The sequence below is a fragment of the Pezoporus wallicus genome, unplaced genomic scaffold (assembly GCF_028554395.1).
Source record: "Pezoporus wallicus isolate ANWC-B61680 ecotype Strahan unplaced genomic scaffold, APGP_CSIRO_Pwel_v1 contig_3017, whole genome shotgun sequence".
NCBI classification, from domain to species: domain Eukaryota; kingdom Metazoa; phylum Chordata; class Aves; order Psittaciformes; family Psittacidae; genus Pezoporus; species Pezoporus wallicus.
In genome coordinates, this window is record NW_026638957.1 from 3184142 (window position 1) to 3201793 (window position 17652).

General features: G+C 40.5%; 1 protein-coding gene across 1 annotated transcript in view; it reads right to left on the reverse strand.

Annotated features, from left to right (window-relative positions):
- The window catches only part of FBLN5 (fibulin 5), a 44625-nt gene extending 26973 nt beyond the window's left edge, over positions 1-17652 (reverse strand). Inside the window, exons 1-4 of the mRNA XM_057413323.1 lie at positions 17148-17652; positions 14946-15000; positions 12737-12788; positions 11335-11577 (exon numbers count right to left, since the gene is read on the reverse strand). Of these exons, the coding sequence (XP_057269306.1) occupies positions 11335-11577; positions 12737-12788; positions 14946-15000; positions 17148-17164 (367 nt within the window). The 5' untranslated portion in view covers positions 17165-17652. The remainder of the gene's footprint in view (positions 1-11334; positions 11578-12736; positions 12789-14945; positions 15001-17147) is intronic.

Consider the following 17652-nt stretch of genomic DNA (forward strand, 5'->3'; position numbering starts at 1 on the left):
GAGAATTGGGTGCCCGTGAAAGCAACAGGAATCTGGGAATCTGCTGCATACTGAACTCCCTCCTGGAGGTAGCTAAGAGAAAATATTTAGAACACTTGCACATAGATATTAATTGTAAACCTTGTATCAGTGCAGTTCATCACAGTGACAACGTATTTGTGAATCTCTGCTTAATTTACTAGAAATTCTTGAGATGGGAGAACTATTTCACAGGATGATGTAGAAACACAGCTAGAACCAGGACTGCCCTACTCACACATACAGGTCTGCATGTTTTTGTCCCCAAAGCTTCAAGTTAAGTCTAGCTTCTTTGCACCAGAATTCAGGAATTGCTGACAAGCGCTAAAGGCTGAACATGGGGCCAGTCATACCACCAACGTCACAGGCAGTCCCACCACTTCTCGCAGTACCCATGAAAGCTCAGAAAGACACATGCTCACATTGAGTATTCCTAAGATAAATGGTTCAATTCCAAGTCGCCTGGCCTGAAAAAAAAATCTGTTTAGGTAATTAAAAAAAAAAAATCATAGAGAAATAAACAAGAAAGGCGATGTTCCCAACCAGCAGGAACATTTCACATCTGTGGTTATTCCTGGAACAAACTCCTGCTCTTACTGTCCAGCAGGCACATCCCAGTGAATTTTCCATCATGTGGGCCTGCTGTAGTGAAAAACTAAATTACATTTTTCCTTTTTCATAGTACTTTCCTTTATTAGCCTCTATTACTAGGGCTCTGGTCATATTCAGTCATGCAAGAGAGCAGGCATAGTTTAAAAGGCACAATCTCCAGCACAGAAGCATGCCTTGCAAATCCTTAGCATGACTGGCATTTTACCATTTGTAGTCTTTCTAATCATCTCTAATCACATACTGCAGAAAATTATTGATTCTGCATTTCCCGTCCTCCCCAGGTCAGAGGGAATGAACCACAGATGGATCATGTGTTTCCAAGACAGTTTCATGTCCCAAGATTCTAGATGTCAGCTTGGCATTTGGGTGGAGAAGAACATGATGGTATTTTGTATCTTGTAGCAGAACACATCCCTTATCAGCTTCAGAATGTGCATAGCCTGTTGGGCCATTAATGGATATACTGCAAACTGCCTGATTGCATTTAGAGGTATCCTCCAGTCTTCGTAGGACACATTTATGCCACAGGACTCTGGGCTCAAATCTACACTGAGGTTTGCAAAATTGCTTGTGGAATATGAAGTAAAATTTCCACTTTTTTCAATGAAGATCATAAGCAGTGTTGGAAGTCTTATTTGAAACCTTGTACAAAAGTCTTATTCTCTTATGCCACTTTTCAACTGTGTCTAGTGAAACCCCTTGAAAATGTCAATGAACCAAATGTCATGTTGCAAACCAAAAAAAAAAAAAGGGATAAAATCACTGATTCCGCTGAGAATTTTGTCCCAAAATGCAATGTACTACCTGAATAACATAATACAGGTTTTACAAAGCCGTATCTTCAAATAGTACTGATTTAGTGGGGAGGAATACCTCCTTCCTAAAACTGGCATGCTACACGATTTTGGGATGACTGCATGAAACCAAATGATAGCTGTCAGTGCACAGTCCTGGGCTATTCCATCAGCCTGCTATTTCATCAGCTCCACTTTTGATTAAAATTATTTCAATCTGCTTCTGAATTAAAGCTCCAGATGCATTGCTTAATGCTTTGCTGGCAACAAGTGTTGTATATATTGCTACAGTCTACCATTGAAATACATGAGTGTGATCCAAGGCTCCTCCAGCCTATGCCTAGTTTGGGATTCCCCACAGGGGTTACAATAGCTGAAAATTCGAAGCATACTATAGCTTTCAGACCACATGTCCTCCCCCTGGGCCAATTCCTGCTCCAGGAGCAAGGAGTGGTAGTCTGGCAAACTGACTCTGCACTACTCTGAGATTCCTCTTTCAGAAAGGGGATTTCTGGCTACCCATTTAAGCTATCTCAGCTTTGCATTGTTCCGCCATAGTGACAATAACTGTTATTTAATGGGTGGCAGCTCTTAACCATGCTATGAACTTTTCTCTGCAGCGTTAGATAAAGCAAACAGTTTTCTTTTGTGCCTCAGTGCACAGTGGAAGCTGGAAATATATCAAAGGACTTGAAACTACAGCAACTTAAAGATCTTGATAACATTTATCTCACTCCCAACTTGTGCAAGGCTCTTTCTTGTTAACAATTGTTTTAGGCAGTTTTTAAATGCTCCTGCTGATATATTTTCTACTATTCCTCCACTGCAACATGCCTACTGTATTCTTTTATAACTTGATACACTGCACTGTCATAAAGGGCTTTACTGTGTTCAGTTGGGCTAGTGATGTGTAACTCCCATTCATCTTCTGGTAGCTTTATTTTCTTTGAAAAAATCTCTCATCTCATTGAAATACTAAAATGGGAAGCCAGTCAATTAGCAGATGAAGGCGACAGAGCATGGTAAACACCACATAACATCAGGCAGCTCTTCTATTTTTGCGTGGCAGCTCCATCATGGGTCCAGTGTATCAGGGACAAGACAAAGGAGCAATGCCAGCACATTACCTCTGCCTATGGAGTCTGGCAAAACATACGGACCATCTGGCTGATTCATATTGTCAAAGCAGCCAATTCATATTTTCTATATATTTTGGCTTAGCATCTTGATTGTGACATATAGCCATGGCAAATTTCAGGCTGGAACCAAGTGAAAAGAAACAAAGCTGACCCAAAAAATATAAGGGAGAGGCCAAGAAAAACGGTGACTAAAAAGTCATTGAGAACACTGCCATCTCTAGGCACTGTTGAGTGCTGCAAATACATGCAAATACTAACGCAGGCCCAAGCAGAGTGCTGGTGCTATGAAGGGCATTGAAAATAAATAAGCCTTTCAGGTAAAGAGAAACACTCTATCTCCCACATATTGAACTCTGCGTGTTATGCCACAGGGAGGTAGAGAAGGTGTCACTCATGCAACCAGAGTCCCTGAGGGTCTCAGAAGAAAGTTACACATGGACTGTCATCCACAACAGAAACAGACATCCATAGGAAAATGAGAGAAGCCACAGAGCCAGTATGTTGGAGAAGGGTGCTCATGAAGTCAGTCAATCTTCCAGCACCATTAAGTGACTTAATTTTATTTCAAGCCCTGTAATTGTCTAGTTGGCAGGACTGCCTTGCCGACAGCTATCCCATAAAGGAAAGCTCATGAAATCTGCTCCAGAGCAGACAGAGCTAATAGGTACATAGTGGCTTTAACTGATCTGGCACTGCTGAAATCCCTGGAGGTAAGACATAATAAAGGCAAGGCAGCCACAAAGCCCCATATGTCAAACTGCTGTTAGCAGTGAGTCTACAGCATCATTCTGAGACTAACAGCAGGGGTGAGAGTCCTGTCCTGGCCAGCACATGCCTGCAGATATGGCAAGCTGGGCATGATTACTGCTCCTCTGAAGTGAGTCAGATATAACCTCCTGCCAACTAGCTCTTGGGGACAGCTGAAGTCTGTGTATTATTTGGCTCAGAGCCCATCACCCAATAACCTCCAGTTCAGAGACCAAGCTTAACTGAGGCCATTAAACCAACCAAAATCTAGAGTATCAATTAACCCTCTTTCACTTGCATACCCTTTCCCTCTGCAGTCTACAAAACACAAGGGAGATGGAATTCATGGCTTCTTGCCACCTTGTATACCAAAGTGTCACACAACTGCATGAAAGAGGGAAAACTGAAACACATCATGAAATAGAGAGATCACAGTCCAGAGAGATTTTAACCTTCCTTTGTCTGGAGGTGGCCCGCACATCTAGCAAGACATGGATGTTTTTTCTTTGATTATGCCCTATCTCTGCATACAAACCAGTTGTGCTTTGTGACGTGACACATTCTCTTTCAGTTGTTCCCCTCCATATGCCACTCTGCCTCCCTCCTGGCTCCCAGCCTCAATACAGAAGAAACCAGAAAACTTTTAATCACCACTAATAAGCAGGTGAAGACATTTCCAGATATAATCAGTTTAGCTCAAGCTAAAGTTGAAAGTATAATCAAATATTCCCCAGGTGGCCACAGGTTTTAATTATAAGGTGATCTTCTAACCAGCTGCCTATTTGTCCCTCACAATGTCTAGGAAATTCTTATCAGGGTATCAGGAGATGAGCAGGAGGAAAATATGGTAGCAATCTCCTGACCATAAGCTACTTATGCTCAGTGGCTTAGGCTCAAGACAGATTAATTTAAACCTAATAAATTCACTGCAAGAATTGCTCTCAGATCCTAAAATCTTCGTTGAAATCAATGGGGTCCATAATGAGAGGTTTAAGAGATTTTGGTATCCAATTGACTATGTAGCTATCTACACGGGATGACTGTTGTTCAGTCAAGTACAGTTGTGGCCATACTCTAGTTCTGTTCATTTTATTTTCCCATTTCACATCATCATACATAAATAGTCAGTCAGTGATGCTTGAAAGGCACTGACATGCAGAATGACGGATTTGAACTTACACTTTGCTATACCCAGGAGCCTGCTGGTTTTCATTCCAGTACAGATATGCCAGTTTTCTTAATAACATGCCATCCTTCTTGGCTTGCATGTTGTATTTCTTGGTTCAATTTTACTCATGCCTTTGTGAGCAGTAGAAACTTTACAAATAAGAGAAGCATTGCCTGTGCTTTAACCACCAGACTGTACTCCTCCCACAGTGCACTTAGCAAGGGATGAAAGAAGGAATAATCCAAGGCACAGAAGGCTCAGTTTACCTTGCTACATACAGATACACACAGCAACCTTTCCTATCAAGCCAACTCCCCCTCCACAAATGGATTCACTTCAGTGGAAAGCAGCGTTTCCACCCTCATTCTGCTTGGTAGATTCTACTAGGGGAGGATATGTCTATCGATGGCCAAATTTCTGTAGGAATGACCCTACCGATGGACCCTACTGTAGAGACTGAATCTTGCCTTTCCTCAGCCCTGGCCCATCCTCCATGCTGTGCAATGGTTTCCTGAGGGAGTAAAGAACTCTGAATATTTTCAGATGTATGGTTTTACCCATTAATATTTTATGGTCAATTAATTATTACCTTTATGAAGGCTTGTCAATAGATAAGACCATCAGATCAGAAGCACTGAGGCTGGATCCAGAAGAGTTATGTTTTTCTGGAGCTTTACAATGAGGGTTTATTCAATGGGACAGGGCTATGTTAAATATGCCTGTACTCTATGACAATAATGATCCTTCTTCCATTAGTCCCCTGGCATATGGTCTTCTCTCTTAATGTACATAGATTGTATTTTTCATGTATTTCTTTTACCTGACTTGTCTAGTCTCATTACATTAGATAACCAAGGGTCAACCATCTTGAACTGTGCTAAAACAGGAAATGAGTACAGTATAAGTAGATGGTGACTGAAAAACTTTAGGATCAAATAATCATTTAAAGCTTTTGTAACACAAGTATTCCTGAAGTAGATGGGAGATACTGATTAAATTCTGTGACCACCCCTCTCCTCTGATCTATGGAGAAACATAGACAAAAGTGCCCAGTAATTTCCAATCAGTTTAGTGTGCTAGGAAAGTAAGTAAGTTCCACATGACTCACTTTGAGCTTCACTGTTGTAGGCTTATTAAACCAGGCCTTTTTTCTCCTGTTTATATATTTTTATATGATTCTTGTCAGGGATTTATCTGAGCACCTATCACCTACTCATGAAATTACACGTGGTACAATCCTGAAAATTAATTACCATTTCAGTTTACGCAGAAAGACCTGAAGAGCCAAAATACCCAGCACATTTATCTATTACGAAGTCAAGAGCTGACTGCAAAATCCTCCAACCCAAGCCTCAGCCACCAACTACAGCTTCTTCTTGAAATGCTTCAGAAGCAACGTTCCTGTTGCTATGGCAGCATGAAGTCTGAATTTATATTTCCCCATACAAAACCTGAAAGGAAAACCATCTTATAAATAAAGGCTACATATCATGGCCCTTAATTTAAACGGGAGTTGTTATCCATTACATATCCTTTCAGGACACTGCACTCAACCACTTTCAGAACCTATTCTCATGCAGTCTTTCTTTTTTTTGTGTGTGTTTCCTAGTTAATTTGGATATGATGGCAGTGCTGCCCTAACATGAGCCATGCATAGCCTTCAGGAACTGGCCCTCTGGAATAGCAGAAGAGATTGTATCACAGACCAAAAGGACACAGAGCTGAACCAAATGGGGTTTAAAAAGGCAATAGTAGGAATGGATTACATTTGCTTCTCCTTTACACATCCCCTTCTAGGGCATAATCTCCCTGCTGCATTTCCCTCTTTTTCTTTCTCCTGTTTCTGTATGCTCGGAGAGGTCACTAGAAAAGTCACTGTTAGGAGGCAACCTGACTTAGTAGGTAAGCCATTGAATAAGGAATTCCATGCTCTACCCCCAGCATAGCCATGGGCCTGCCACAAGACCTGTGCACCTCCTTTCAGTTCCCTGTATCTTCATTTCCCTCCCCTCTCCCAAGACACGCACACACACATATCTGGTTCTTTCATTTTGCTTGAAAACTCATCTAGGCATAGCCTGTTCTTAATGAGGTTGTGCACAGAGCAGGTCAGCATAATTGCACACTTGGATGTGGGTTTTAGGTATGCTTGCAATATAAATGATAATGATCTAAAACCCATCTGTGCAAAGGTAATGTTTTGAAGGAAGGAGTTTTGCTCCATGAACGTAGGAATGGGGACTTGTAGGTAGGGAATGTAGGAGGTCCTGGCAGTCTTTGTGAAGTGAGGAAAGCTGAAGCAATGACTGCTCCACAGATGAGGTGACTGCTCCACAGAGGAGGCCTTGAAGAACAATTCTCTCTTGGAAAAAACATCTTTCCATTTCCCTCTGGTTTCGTGCTTCTTCCTTTCAGCTTTTGTTTTTAAAATAATGATGCCTTTTTTTTTCTTTTTTTTCCTTTTTTTTTTTTTTTTGTAATTAACTCCTCAGGCCTCCTCCCTTCCTTCTGTCTCTAGGTCATACTCATCTTGCCTTATGCTTGCATCTTTCCTAACATCTACTTCTCTGCAGTAGTCTGAGAGAAGACTGCAGCCTGCTTTCTCCAATCCCTCCATTCAACTCTCTTAGATGCCTTCCCACCTCCATCAACTCCCCACATTGTGCACATGCATTAACAGGAGAGGAAGTGAAAATAGGAGCCCACCCATTACAGTTCTTTCCACAATGTCCAGAAGGATCTGTGTTTGAGGCATGTTTTAAAAATCTTTGTAAAACAGGAAACAGCAAGGTGGAGTGAAGGGAAATTGGAAAGAGCTCTCAGCTTATGAATGTATAATGCAAGAACATGGGCTCTCGCTCCAGTTTAATCCTGCCAATAGTTACTAGACTGAGTTCCTTGAACAAAAAGTCATTATTATGACTAACCATTCTGTATTTATAGAGATGCAGCGTTAGAAGACAAACAGTTCAAGAAGTGCTCTTGTGCTAGATGTTCTTTGCCTTTTCCTGTATATGGTCTTTTACTCCAGTGTTAATTGTCTTACAAATCATTCCTAACCTGTGCTGTTGAAAACACAATACATGCAAAAACACATACAAAACACATACAAAATATAAAGCATTCAGCAACTCCAGAGGTAAAAATGCCTTGTAGCAGGAATTAAACCCACAGAAGATTTAAAAAGTAATTATTATAATATTCCTCTAGCAACAAATGACTACAGCTACTTCTGCACCAAGCAGAGGACACTGGAATGGGCAAAGTTCTCACTGAGAGGTGTCACTTGTGCCAGGAAAGGTTTTGTTTTCACATGGGACAAGATCTGGAGATAAAGGAGTGGTGAACATGATGGCGAACCTTCCAGGGCAGAAAGAATGAGGCAAAAAAGCTTGAAAGGGAGAAGAATGGCTTAAATGTCTTTTTTCTTTTTGCCATGTTGGAAATACCAGCCCAAGAGGGGGAATGTCATGATGTGAACCACCAGAGATGCTCATTCCTCTAAGAGCCAGGGAATGCGAAGCCTTTGCAGGCAGGCCAAATGCCAGGCTGTGACAGAGCAACCCTCTCACAGCCTTTCTACCTCTAACAAAGGGGGGATAAAAACAAAAGAAAACAATACAAAAAAGAGAAACAAAACTTGCACACACACACACACAAAAAACCCAAACACAAACAACGGAAAAGAGCCTGTTAAATCTCACAGCTTTCAGATTAATTTTTAACCCTGTTTCACTTTGGAAGTCTTTTGAACAATCTCAGCTCTTCAGAGCTCAGAGAAGGTTCCTGTGTTTAATAAGCTGTTTTGACTGGAATGCAAAGAAAAAGTAAAGATTTCTGCTGGCCTAGCAACAGAAGATGTAGCCCAGACCTATAACCCCATATCTGACTAGACAAAAATGTGTGCTCTGTTAAAAAATGGAAATTTCTCAGAAACATTGGCATTAGAATAGCTTTGGTTCCCCTGACATCAATAGCAAAAAGTCTCATCATCTCTGATGGAAATACCTGTCACTGATTTTATTTGGAAAGAAGGTGTTGCAAGGCAGGTGCCAGAACACCACGTAACAAACCTGTGAGTTATATAGTGGCTCAGCTACTGGGCAAAATAGCTTCCAGTTTACTCTTTTCAACTATTCCACCACAAATTAACCCTCAAAGTGCTTCATATCCTAAGAGCTTGTGAATTCTGACAAGCGGGGAAGCACAGAGCACCTGAAATATCATTAACATGAGCAATGCTTATAATCAGCTTATAATAGGATAGACCAATAATTCATGTGATTCAGACTTTCTTGAAAGACCTGGGCAAAAATCCTGAGGATCCTGACAAGGTTCCCTGCTGTCTTATCTCCAGGACTTCAAGAACGAAAGAGCACAACACCCTGTTAACTGCACCAGAAGTTCTGGAAACAGGGGATCAGGCCTTTCTACCACCACTGCAGTGAGATACCTTCCTTCATGTCCACACTTTCCATCCTAGTGCACACTAGGTACAAAAATAAATCCTGCACCAAGACATGTCTCTCGAGGATTTCACTGAATGAAAAACTAAATCTAACCCCAGCAGAGACCCTTCCCTCTGACAGGTCTTGTTTTCTTTAAGTTTTGTTTTTCTTCTTTTAACACAAATATGATCCATCATGTGGCCAAATTCAAACCTGATGCAGACTTTGTAAAACTGCTCCCAGCTAACTGCGGCACTCAAACAGCAGCCTGTCTATGCCCATCTATTCTCGTTAATGTCTCTATTCACCAGACTTTCCCTTACAATTAAATTCCCATATTTGAAAGTTAAAGTGACAGAAGTGAACAGCCCTGACTGAAGAAAGCATTAAACATCGCATTTCTGCCAGCATGAACAGGAACATGTATTCCTTCGCAGGCTGGCAGGTCCACTGTCAAAGTGCCCAAAATCCACCTGTTTTGATTAGCAGGGCTTGCATGCGACATGCCAGAGACAACAGAGGGGTTTCATTTCCACTTTGATTTCAGCACTTCTTTTCCACTAACTGCCCCATTTACTGATTCATCTACATCAAAATTAGCAAATTGAAAACGCTCCCAGAAGTGTACAAACCAGTAGATATATAAGTGAGGTTGATCAATTTGCTAAGATGAGAAGGACTACTTCAATTTTCAAATGACTGAAGAGTATACATGCTTATTTTAACAGCAAACCTACCAGTTATCACAGGACTTCAAAACTCCTCATAAAAAATCCCCAGACAGATTGGTTTTGGTTTTTTTGTTTGTTTTGTTTTAGGTTGTTTGTTGCTTTTTTTTTCCGGTAGGTATTACTACTAGTGCTGGTTAGAAAATACTTTTTTTTTCCCACCTTGAAATGTAATGAAGGCAATGATTCAAATACAGAAAAATGCCCTGAAGTCTGTGAATTTAAATCTCCCATGAAGCATCACGGTCTCCTCACTAGAAAGCAAACAATGTACATCATCTGAAACCATGTCCTGCCAGAAATGTCAAACAATAGGGCAGAATTAGCCCAAAAGACAAGTCAGTTTTAGCTCTTGTATCGTTCTGCAGCAGCATTCAATAAAGAAGTGTTCTGAGTTAAATGCAGTTCTTAGTCTAAAGACAGGCAATGTTCTCTATTGAAAGGTTGTATCTTCTGTGTTTTGGGCAATTTTTATTGTCAAAGACCAGTCCTGTTTCAAAACAGATTTTGATAAAAGCCTTCAGACAATTAGCTACATGAGATAACAGACAAAAAACTTTACTATTAGGACAACTGAGACACAGAAGTAAGTGGTGGTAGTGGCTATAGGTTCACTCTGTGGTAGACCTGTGGGCTATATCTCTAGCACTTACCCTGAGCAGCCACCAGTGATCACTGATCCTGAGCTCTTGATTTTAGATTTGGCATCAAAATAAATATTTTGGCTAGTGGATTTATTTTGTTTGGTTAAGAAGTTTTCTGTCTGCTCCTTCATACCATGGCATTATCAAATGAAGCAAACCAAAGCGATATAATCTAAATCTTCCTTAAATTTGAGTAACACAGAAGCAGCTTATATTTAAGTTAAACACAGTACAAAAGGGAGTAAGTGGAATCAGAATCCAGCAAAAGATGCAAAAGTAGAAAAACTACCAACACAAGAAATTTTTCATAGGCTTATTTGTTTTTTTTTATTTGAGAATGGGGAACATGAATGTGCTAAGACAAAGTCAGTGCTCTACTGGGGCAGTGATCCTTTCCCCTTGTGTTGTTTGATGCAGTGCCTTCAACAGGGAGTTCCAGTCTCAGCTGAAGTCTATAGTCATTAAGGCAATGGTAGTGCTAACAGTTGTGTACCACCCTCCAGATATGAAACATATGTGCTCCAAGGGGATTATAGTCTCAGCAAAGAACTCAAAGCATGAGAAGAAACCACTCTTATTTATACCATTTAAAGGAGGAAGACTGATGTCCAGACATATGAGCTATCACATATGGCCAACAACTTAATCAAGGTTTTTTCAGTCCCCATCTAACACTTTAAATGGACAGCCACCTTCTCTCTCAAGGACAGAATCATAAGAATAAAAGGCATGCCTTTGATGCTCTGACAAATCCCCTGCCATCAATTGGTTGTTTATCTCATAGAAAACATTACTTCTCTCATGAAAGTGGGTTTCCTGATTAAATAATAAGACTGATTAAATAATAAAATCTTCTCTTGGCTTGCATCAAGTAATGACTATATGAAACGTACAGCTCACATCCTTTAAAAAAAGTGTAGCTGAACTTCAAAACACTGGGCTTGAGTGATTCAATTACTAAAGGACAATTGTTTCTGCAATGTCAGACAAGCTTTAATGTAAGCAAAAGCATAGAACAAATGTTTCCACTACTTACCAGCACACTGATTGTTTTCATCCAACTGGTAACCAAATCGACAGATCAGAGGTCTCGTAACAGTAGGGTAGTTAGGAACAGGGCCTGGTGCTGGGGGCGGTGGATAAATATTTGAATAAGGGTTCAGATATGGTGATCGATACACTGGGTTTGTTCGGGGTACACATAAATAGCCACCATTCTGGTTGACACACACCATATCTCCTCTGCAGGCCTCAGGAATAGTTCGACATTCATCAATATCTGGATTGAAATTGCAAAGTGAAATGAGTGATTGCTTCTTCATAGGACCTATCAAAAAATAGTTAACATTTTTCTCAAGACTTTGCTAAAAAATTTGATACTCTCTTTGAATGGAAAAGCTAATCCTTCCTTGTGGAGCCTCACTTTGAAGTCAGATCATACTAAACCAGGAAATATCCCATATATTCAACATATCCTATATCCTACTTGCTTTACTTCACTTAGTAGAGGGGAGGAGAGGAAAGCCTGCTTTGTTATTCTGTATATGTTCAGTTTAAGCACTGATTTACACATGACTACAGCATGCTACCACCTGTTTCTGCTAAAGGGTCTGTCCAAACCACAACATGCAGATCAGGATTTCAAACACTGGTGGTTTGGTTTGCCCAGCTGTGAAACTTGGATTCTGATTTGGAACTCCTGAGCTTCCTCCCACAGAAGAAGTTAGGGATGTTCAGATCTGGCGACATGGTTCAGACCTCCTTCTTGCTATGATTGAGATCATCACTGAATTAAATTTAGAAAGATAGAAATCAAGCTGAGAAATCAAGATAGAAATCAAGTCAAGCTGAGCATTTGCCTGGTTCTTGGGGCACGGAAGCAGTAGGCTGCTATGGCAGGGCAAGCAGTCTTTTTCTGTTTTTTTCCTTATTGCTTGAGTGACTTTAATACATGCAGAAAATGCTGCCCTGGAAAATGAATGCCATTGATAAAAAGATGCTATAGGTCAAAGTGTGTGTTTCCCTACATTGCCTTAACAATTTACTTGGAGTTTCAACGCTGAGAAGTGGTAGACTCTCTGAGCCACCAAGTGGAGGCTTCCAACAAAGCCACTAAATACTGGCTGAAGGAGAAAGAGGAGAGTGAATGACCCTTGTCACTGGGCAACTAGAGTGAGCTCTCATCAAAATGCAGCACTGTTATTTGAGAATCACTGACAGCCGATTAGTATCTCAACAATGTTGCTATATACTTGTGCTATGTAAACACATATTTTTATATATATGTATATATTTATATATACAGATACACAAACACACATATTTGTCAAACAGCAAGAACTTTCAACTAAAATGTACTAGCAGCAGCACAATGTAAACTCAGTCAATTCAGGATTTCTGAACTCCGTTTAAATGTATGGATTTAATTAAAGTCCTACCTAAGCATTGCCCAGAGGCACGGTCCAGGTCAAACCCATTAGTGCATTGTTGCTAAAATAAGAAAACAAAGGACAGTCAGTGACTGTAAAATGAGAGAGTTGCAGAATCAAGTGCTCATCTGGATTATTACGTTTAGCACAATTGTCCAGCACTTTACATTACACCAAAATGAAGTCCCTACCCCAAAGGACAACCAGCAAGGCATGAACCTGAGGTCTCAGAACATATGCTAGCCCCTTAACAGTTGTAACAAAATAATAAAATAAAACTAAGGCTTTTCATTTATACCAAGCCTTTTGAATCTGAGAGAATAAATCTTTAGATGACACATGTTCTAGGCATGCAACGTTACTGGAAGTTTTGCTCCTTCCTATCCTGTGGTGCTGGTCTTTATCAGGGCTGAAACTTTGAGTATTCAGCACCTCATCAATAGTCATCAGCATTTCTAAGCCAATCCTAGTGAAGACTGTATCAAAGCCCATTAAAACGATTCCCTGCTCTCCCTAGGTTTTGACTGTGTCTTCAGCTACACAACAACCAGCCAAGCAGTTGACACAAGCACAGGAACCTGACAGTTAATAGGTTATACTAAGGAATGTAAGCACGAGATATCCAAAAACCAGGAACCACTGAAGTGACCAGGGGATGGAGTGTGTTCAAGATTCTTCCTTTTTTGTAGTTGCTAAATGATAAAACCACTTAGTTTTAGACTTTGTGGAAGAAATCAGTGGAAGAGTAAAGTATTTGGCTCATGTTTGGCAAAGTTGTAGGTGGGAGACAAGGGGTTAGAGGGATAAGTCAGTGGAAGCAGACCACTGCAGGAACTAGGGAGGGAACATGAAGTGAAACACATGGTACTGCTCGGAGTGCACCTGCCACTTGCACATATGAATACACAAACCCACTGTTAGAAGTGTCAAACAAGTATGAAAGAATTCAGTCCTCATTTATTTTGGCATTCTGAAATGTTTTGGCATCATGTTGTGGAAAGCCTCACGTTTTAAAGAATGTACGTAATCTACCTTTTGTTCTCTTTTCTGTGCTGTGGCGCATACACTACACCTAGGTTAGGAGGAAAAGTTGAGATACTTTTTAACACAACTATTTTCTTTTGGACAGTAAGTGATGATTCAGCACTGAATCTGCTGTAGAACTGGTTTCAACAACTTTTTAGAACTTTATTCTAGAAAAGGATCCAATACTGTCAAAATGACCAGTTTCAGTATCTTCAGAAAGAAGTCACTGATACAATTTTGGTTTCAAGTTGCTTTCTGCTTAGACTTCAAAAATCAATTTATGGTACAGGATGTTTTTATAAAAATCACAATGGAAATGTTTTTCAAATTATAAAAACAAACCCTTAAAGACATCTCAAAAATTCCCCAGGGGCATGAAAAGCATTTCCCATACAGACATGTTCACAAAAGTATCCATAAGCATGCCATGTGCAGGAAATTTTCAATGTAAGAGAAAAAAAAGAAAACCAAACAGCTACATTTCAGAGACTTTTGGCAAAGGTATTTAGAAACACAGCTCTTGACACTGAGTATATCTGGATTATCAACTAGGAATCCAAACTTAACATGCCTTTGGGAACTGTTTCTCCTGATTTAAAGTCCACATGGAACCCAAGAACACAAAGAACTAATGCTTCTGCTATTTCAGGAACTGGACTGCTTTACTTCCATCCACCCTCAAAAGCCCTGCCTCTTGAACAAAAATGGTATCAGGCATAAATTAAAATGAAAACTAGGATACAGTCATTCAGGATCACAGTCCAAAAGTAAACAGTCTTAAAACAAGATCCTGCTGTAGACAGAAAATACCTATTTATATGAATAAGTTTTCCAAGAGTGGATGTTCCCACCACAAAACTGAGCTGTCCCTGGTCTCATGGGATGGCTTTTCTTGTTTCCTTTTCCAGAAGCATTCAGGTAACAGGCAGAATCAGGTTTTTCAGTGAGTTCCAGGTTTCTACAGGGATATCTTGCTGAGCTGGCAATGTTGAGTCAATAAGCTCAGTCCATGTTCAACTCCAGAATATCGCTGGCTCCAAGTTCTCCCCTCTAAACCCTTAGACCACACAGCTTCCTTTTCATGTAAACCCCAGACCACAAAGATTCCTATTCACCTGCTAGCCAGTTAAGCCTCATGCCATACAGCACTTCAGTACAAAACAGCACATAGATCTCTGTGTATACCTCTCACCTGTGCTTTTCCAGGTCTTGAAAGGCAGATGGCCAGTGTGAAAGCAGTCAGTATCCTGTAATGTGCATAGAAAATAGGCTGAAAACCTTCTAATATCCAGGTTCATTATGTAGAATCAAATACGCATGAGCAAATTAATTTCTAGTGACATTTCAGTATATTCCACAGCATTTTGCTAACATAAATTTGGCCTCAAGAGAGGAGTAATACAACTGTGGGCCACACTTGGATCTCAGAGTTACTAATATACTATGGTTTTGTGCAACTAGGATTAAAATCAGATTGTACATGCCTATTAACTAACCTATATTTGTATGACACCCCATGCAGCAACTGTTTAACGAAAAAGTGTGCAATATTCAGTGAGCATTTTTGCCCCTCTCTGACACCTTCCTTTTGAGAATATAAAAGCTTTTCTTGCACATTATGCACATTGTACAGACGGGTAAACCAGAGCACAGGCCCTGCCTAAACTCACAGTTGCAACGCATTGGCAAGACTGCAGACATGTCATGCAGGAGGTCCTGAATCCAAGCCAGTTGCTCTAACCGCTAAACCGCATTTCATCCCCAGGAGACTATATCTGAGATTAATCCATTTTCTTAGGGCCAGATTCTGTCCCTTTATTCAATCTTGAGCAATACATCGCTCTGTAAGCAGACAGACCGTGCCAGCTCATCAGCTACTAGAAGTTGCTATATTCAGTGAAGCCTTTCACAGTTATATCATCTTAGCATCTAGTGGGACCTACTGGGTCTCTTCACTGCAACTGAAAGAAGGGGATCCCTTTATAACAGAGCTCTGAGGCTATTTTTGGAACTCCTTAACTAGAGCATAAAAATTCTGGTCAACTAAGCTCTTACCCCCGAGTATTTACCAGGAGACTGAAACCCATGAAAGGATAATAAGAAATTATTTTTTCTATGTACTATGGATTTCAGTGTTTCGCCACTGCCTCATACAAAACTTCTTCTCAATACAATTAGACCCACATCTTGCTTATCTTGGATTCTAGTTCTGAATGGCAATTGTATACAATATGTTCCCACAAAACTAGCACAGGAAGCAAGGGATATTTTAGGTAGCCTTAGCTCTGCTACCCAAGCAAGCTGCCAACTTTCTCTCAGAGCTGTCTCTGATTTCCAGTGCAAACTGAGCTCTTGAACAAGACCTATAAATGCATCAGACAAAACCACACACAAGCAGTGACCGACACATTTGAACAAATTTGTTTTAAATGAGAAGACAGGCACAAGCTCTGAAAAGTAAACATAAACCCTAAAATGGTTGTCCATAGTGCTACGAAGACAGAATGTGCTTGCTGGCAGCTTTTGAGTGACAAGAAAAGGCAAATTCTGCACAGATTTTTCCTTGGAGTCGGATGGAAAGCATTCAAAGTACAACGTTACCCATTTAGGATTGCACTTCATTTACTGATTCCTCAAATCTTTTTTAAGAGATTTTAAAGCATGCACCATTACAAAGACTGTGTACTCACTTCGCATATAGCAAGAACAGCACTAAAAGGAAATAAAACAGGTTTTAGCTGAATGTTAACACCTAGAAACTGAGCTACACTCTACATTATTACAGAGTACTGCACACTAACAAAATCCCCTATAAAACTGGTCAGACAAAACACATACATTTCTAGACAGTCTTAGTTTCCATTGTTACAAGATAATATATTCTTTTCTCTTGGTGGGGGGTGACCTTACCGCCTCTTATGTGTTCTGCCTCCAACCATCATCTCAATTTGCTCATTACTTTAGATCTCAAATCCCCTCAAGAATTATTAAGACATGCACAGCACAACCTATCAACACTACATGCAGCTGGTCACAGGAGCTTGCCCAGCAGGCAAAATATTTTAAACTAGTGGTTAAGTTCTGCAATAGTAACTAATTAGCTTCAAATCAATCACTGTAGCCAGTGGGATCATTTGCTGCCGCAATTCAGCACTCCTGCGGATGCTGGGGTTCCTAAAGCACAGGGTATAAGCACAGATTAAGAAGAAACTTGTCAGAGACAGCACAGATTTAATAACAGACAGATCGTCTTTCGCCACCTCTGACCACTGAGATCCCGTCTCTTTGCAAATGGCTTTAGCAAGTGGATTGGCATACCGAATCCCTGCCACAGCTTTTTTCCACAAGCAGGTTTCCCTTCAGTAAGTAGAGAAGTTGCATGCATACCACTTACCTTTTTAATCCTTGCATGTCCAAAACTGTTAGGGAAAGGTGGAAAAAAAACAGAGTCTGTGCTGATGAATAACTAAAAAGTTTTTCCAAACATTACCCTCTGCTAGCACTTCAGTTCGTCAGTCATTTATAGTCCAAAGAATGAAATAGCAAGTAATGGAGAAGATCAGGAGCCGTCTGTACCTCCTCAGACACTGGAGAGAATACAGAGAAAGCACCTGGTTTTGCTTAGTTCTCTTCTGTAATTCAGCATTAAACCAATTGGAGGAGGAATGTTAGAAATGAACACTTCATTTTCTAAGTATGTTAAACAATGCAAATGGGGGCCTCAGCCTGGGACAGCTGGTTTAGATTACAAAGCTCACCAACTGGCTAGACTCCTCACAACAACCTCGAGGAGCCTGCCAGGATAAAACACTAACAGCTTGAAGGAAAGCCTCTCCCGCTGCAAACTTCACAGTTAAATGTGCCTCAGAGCAGAGAGCACCGTTATTGGACAGAAACCC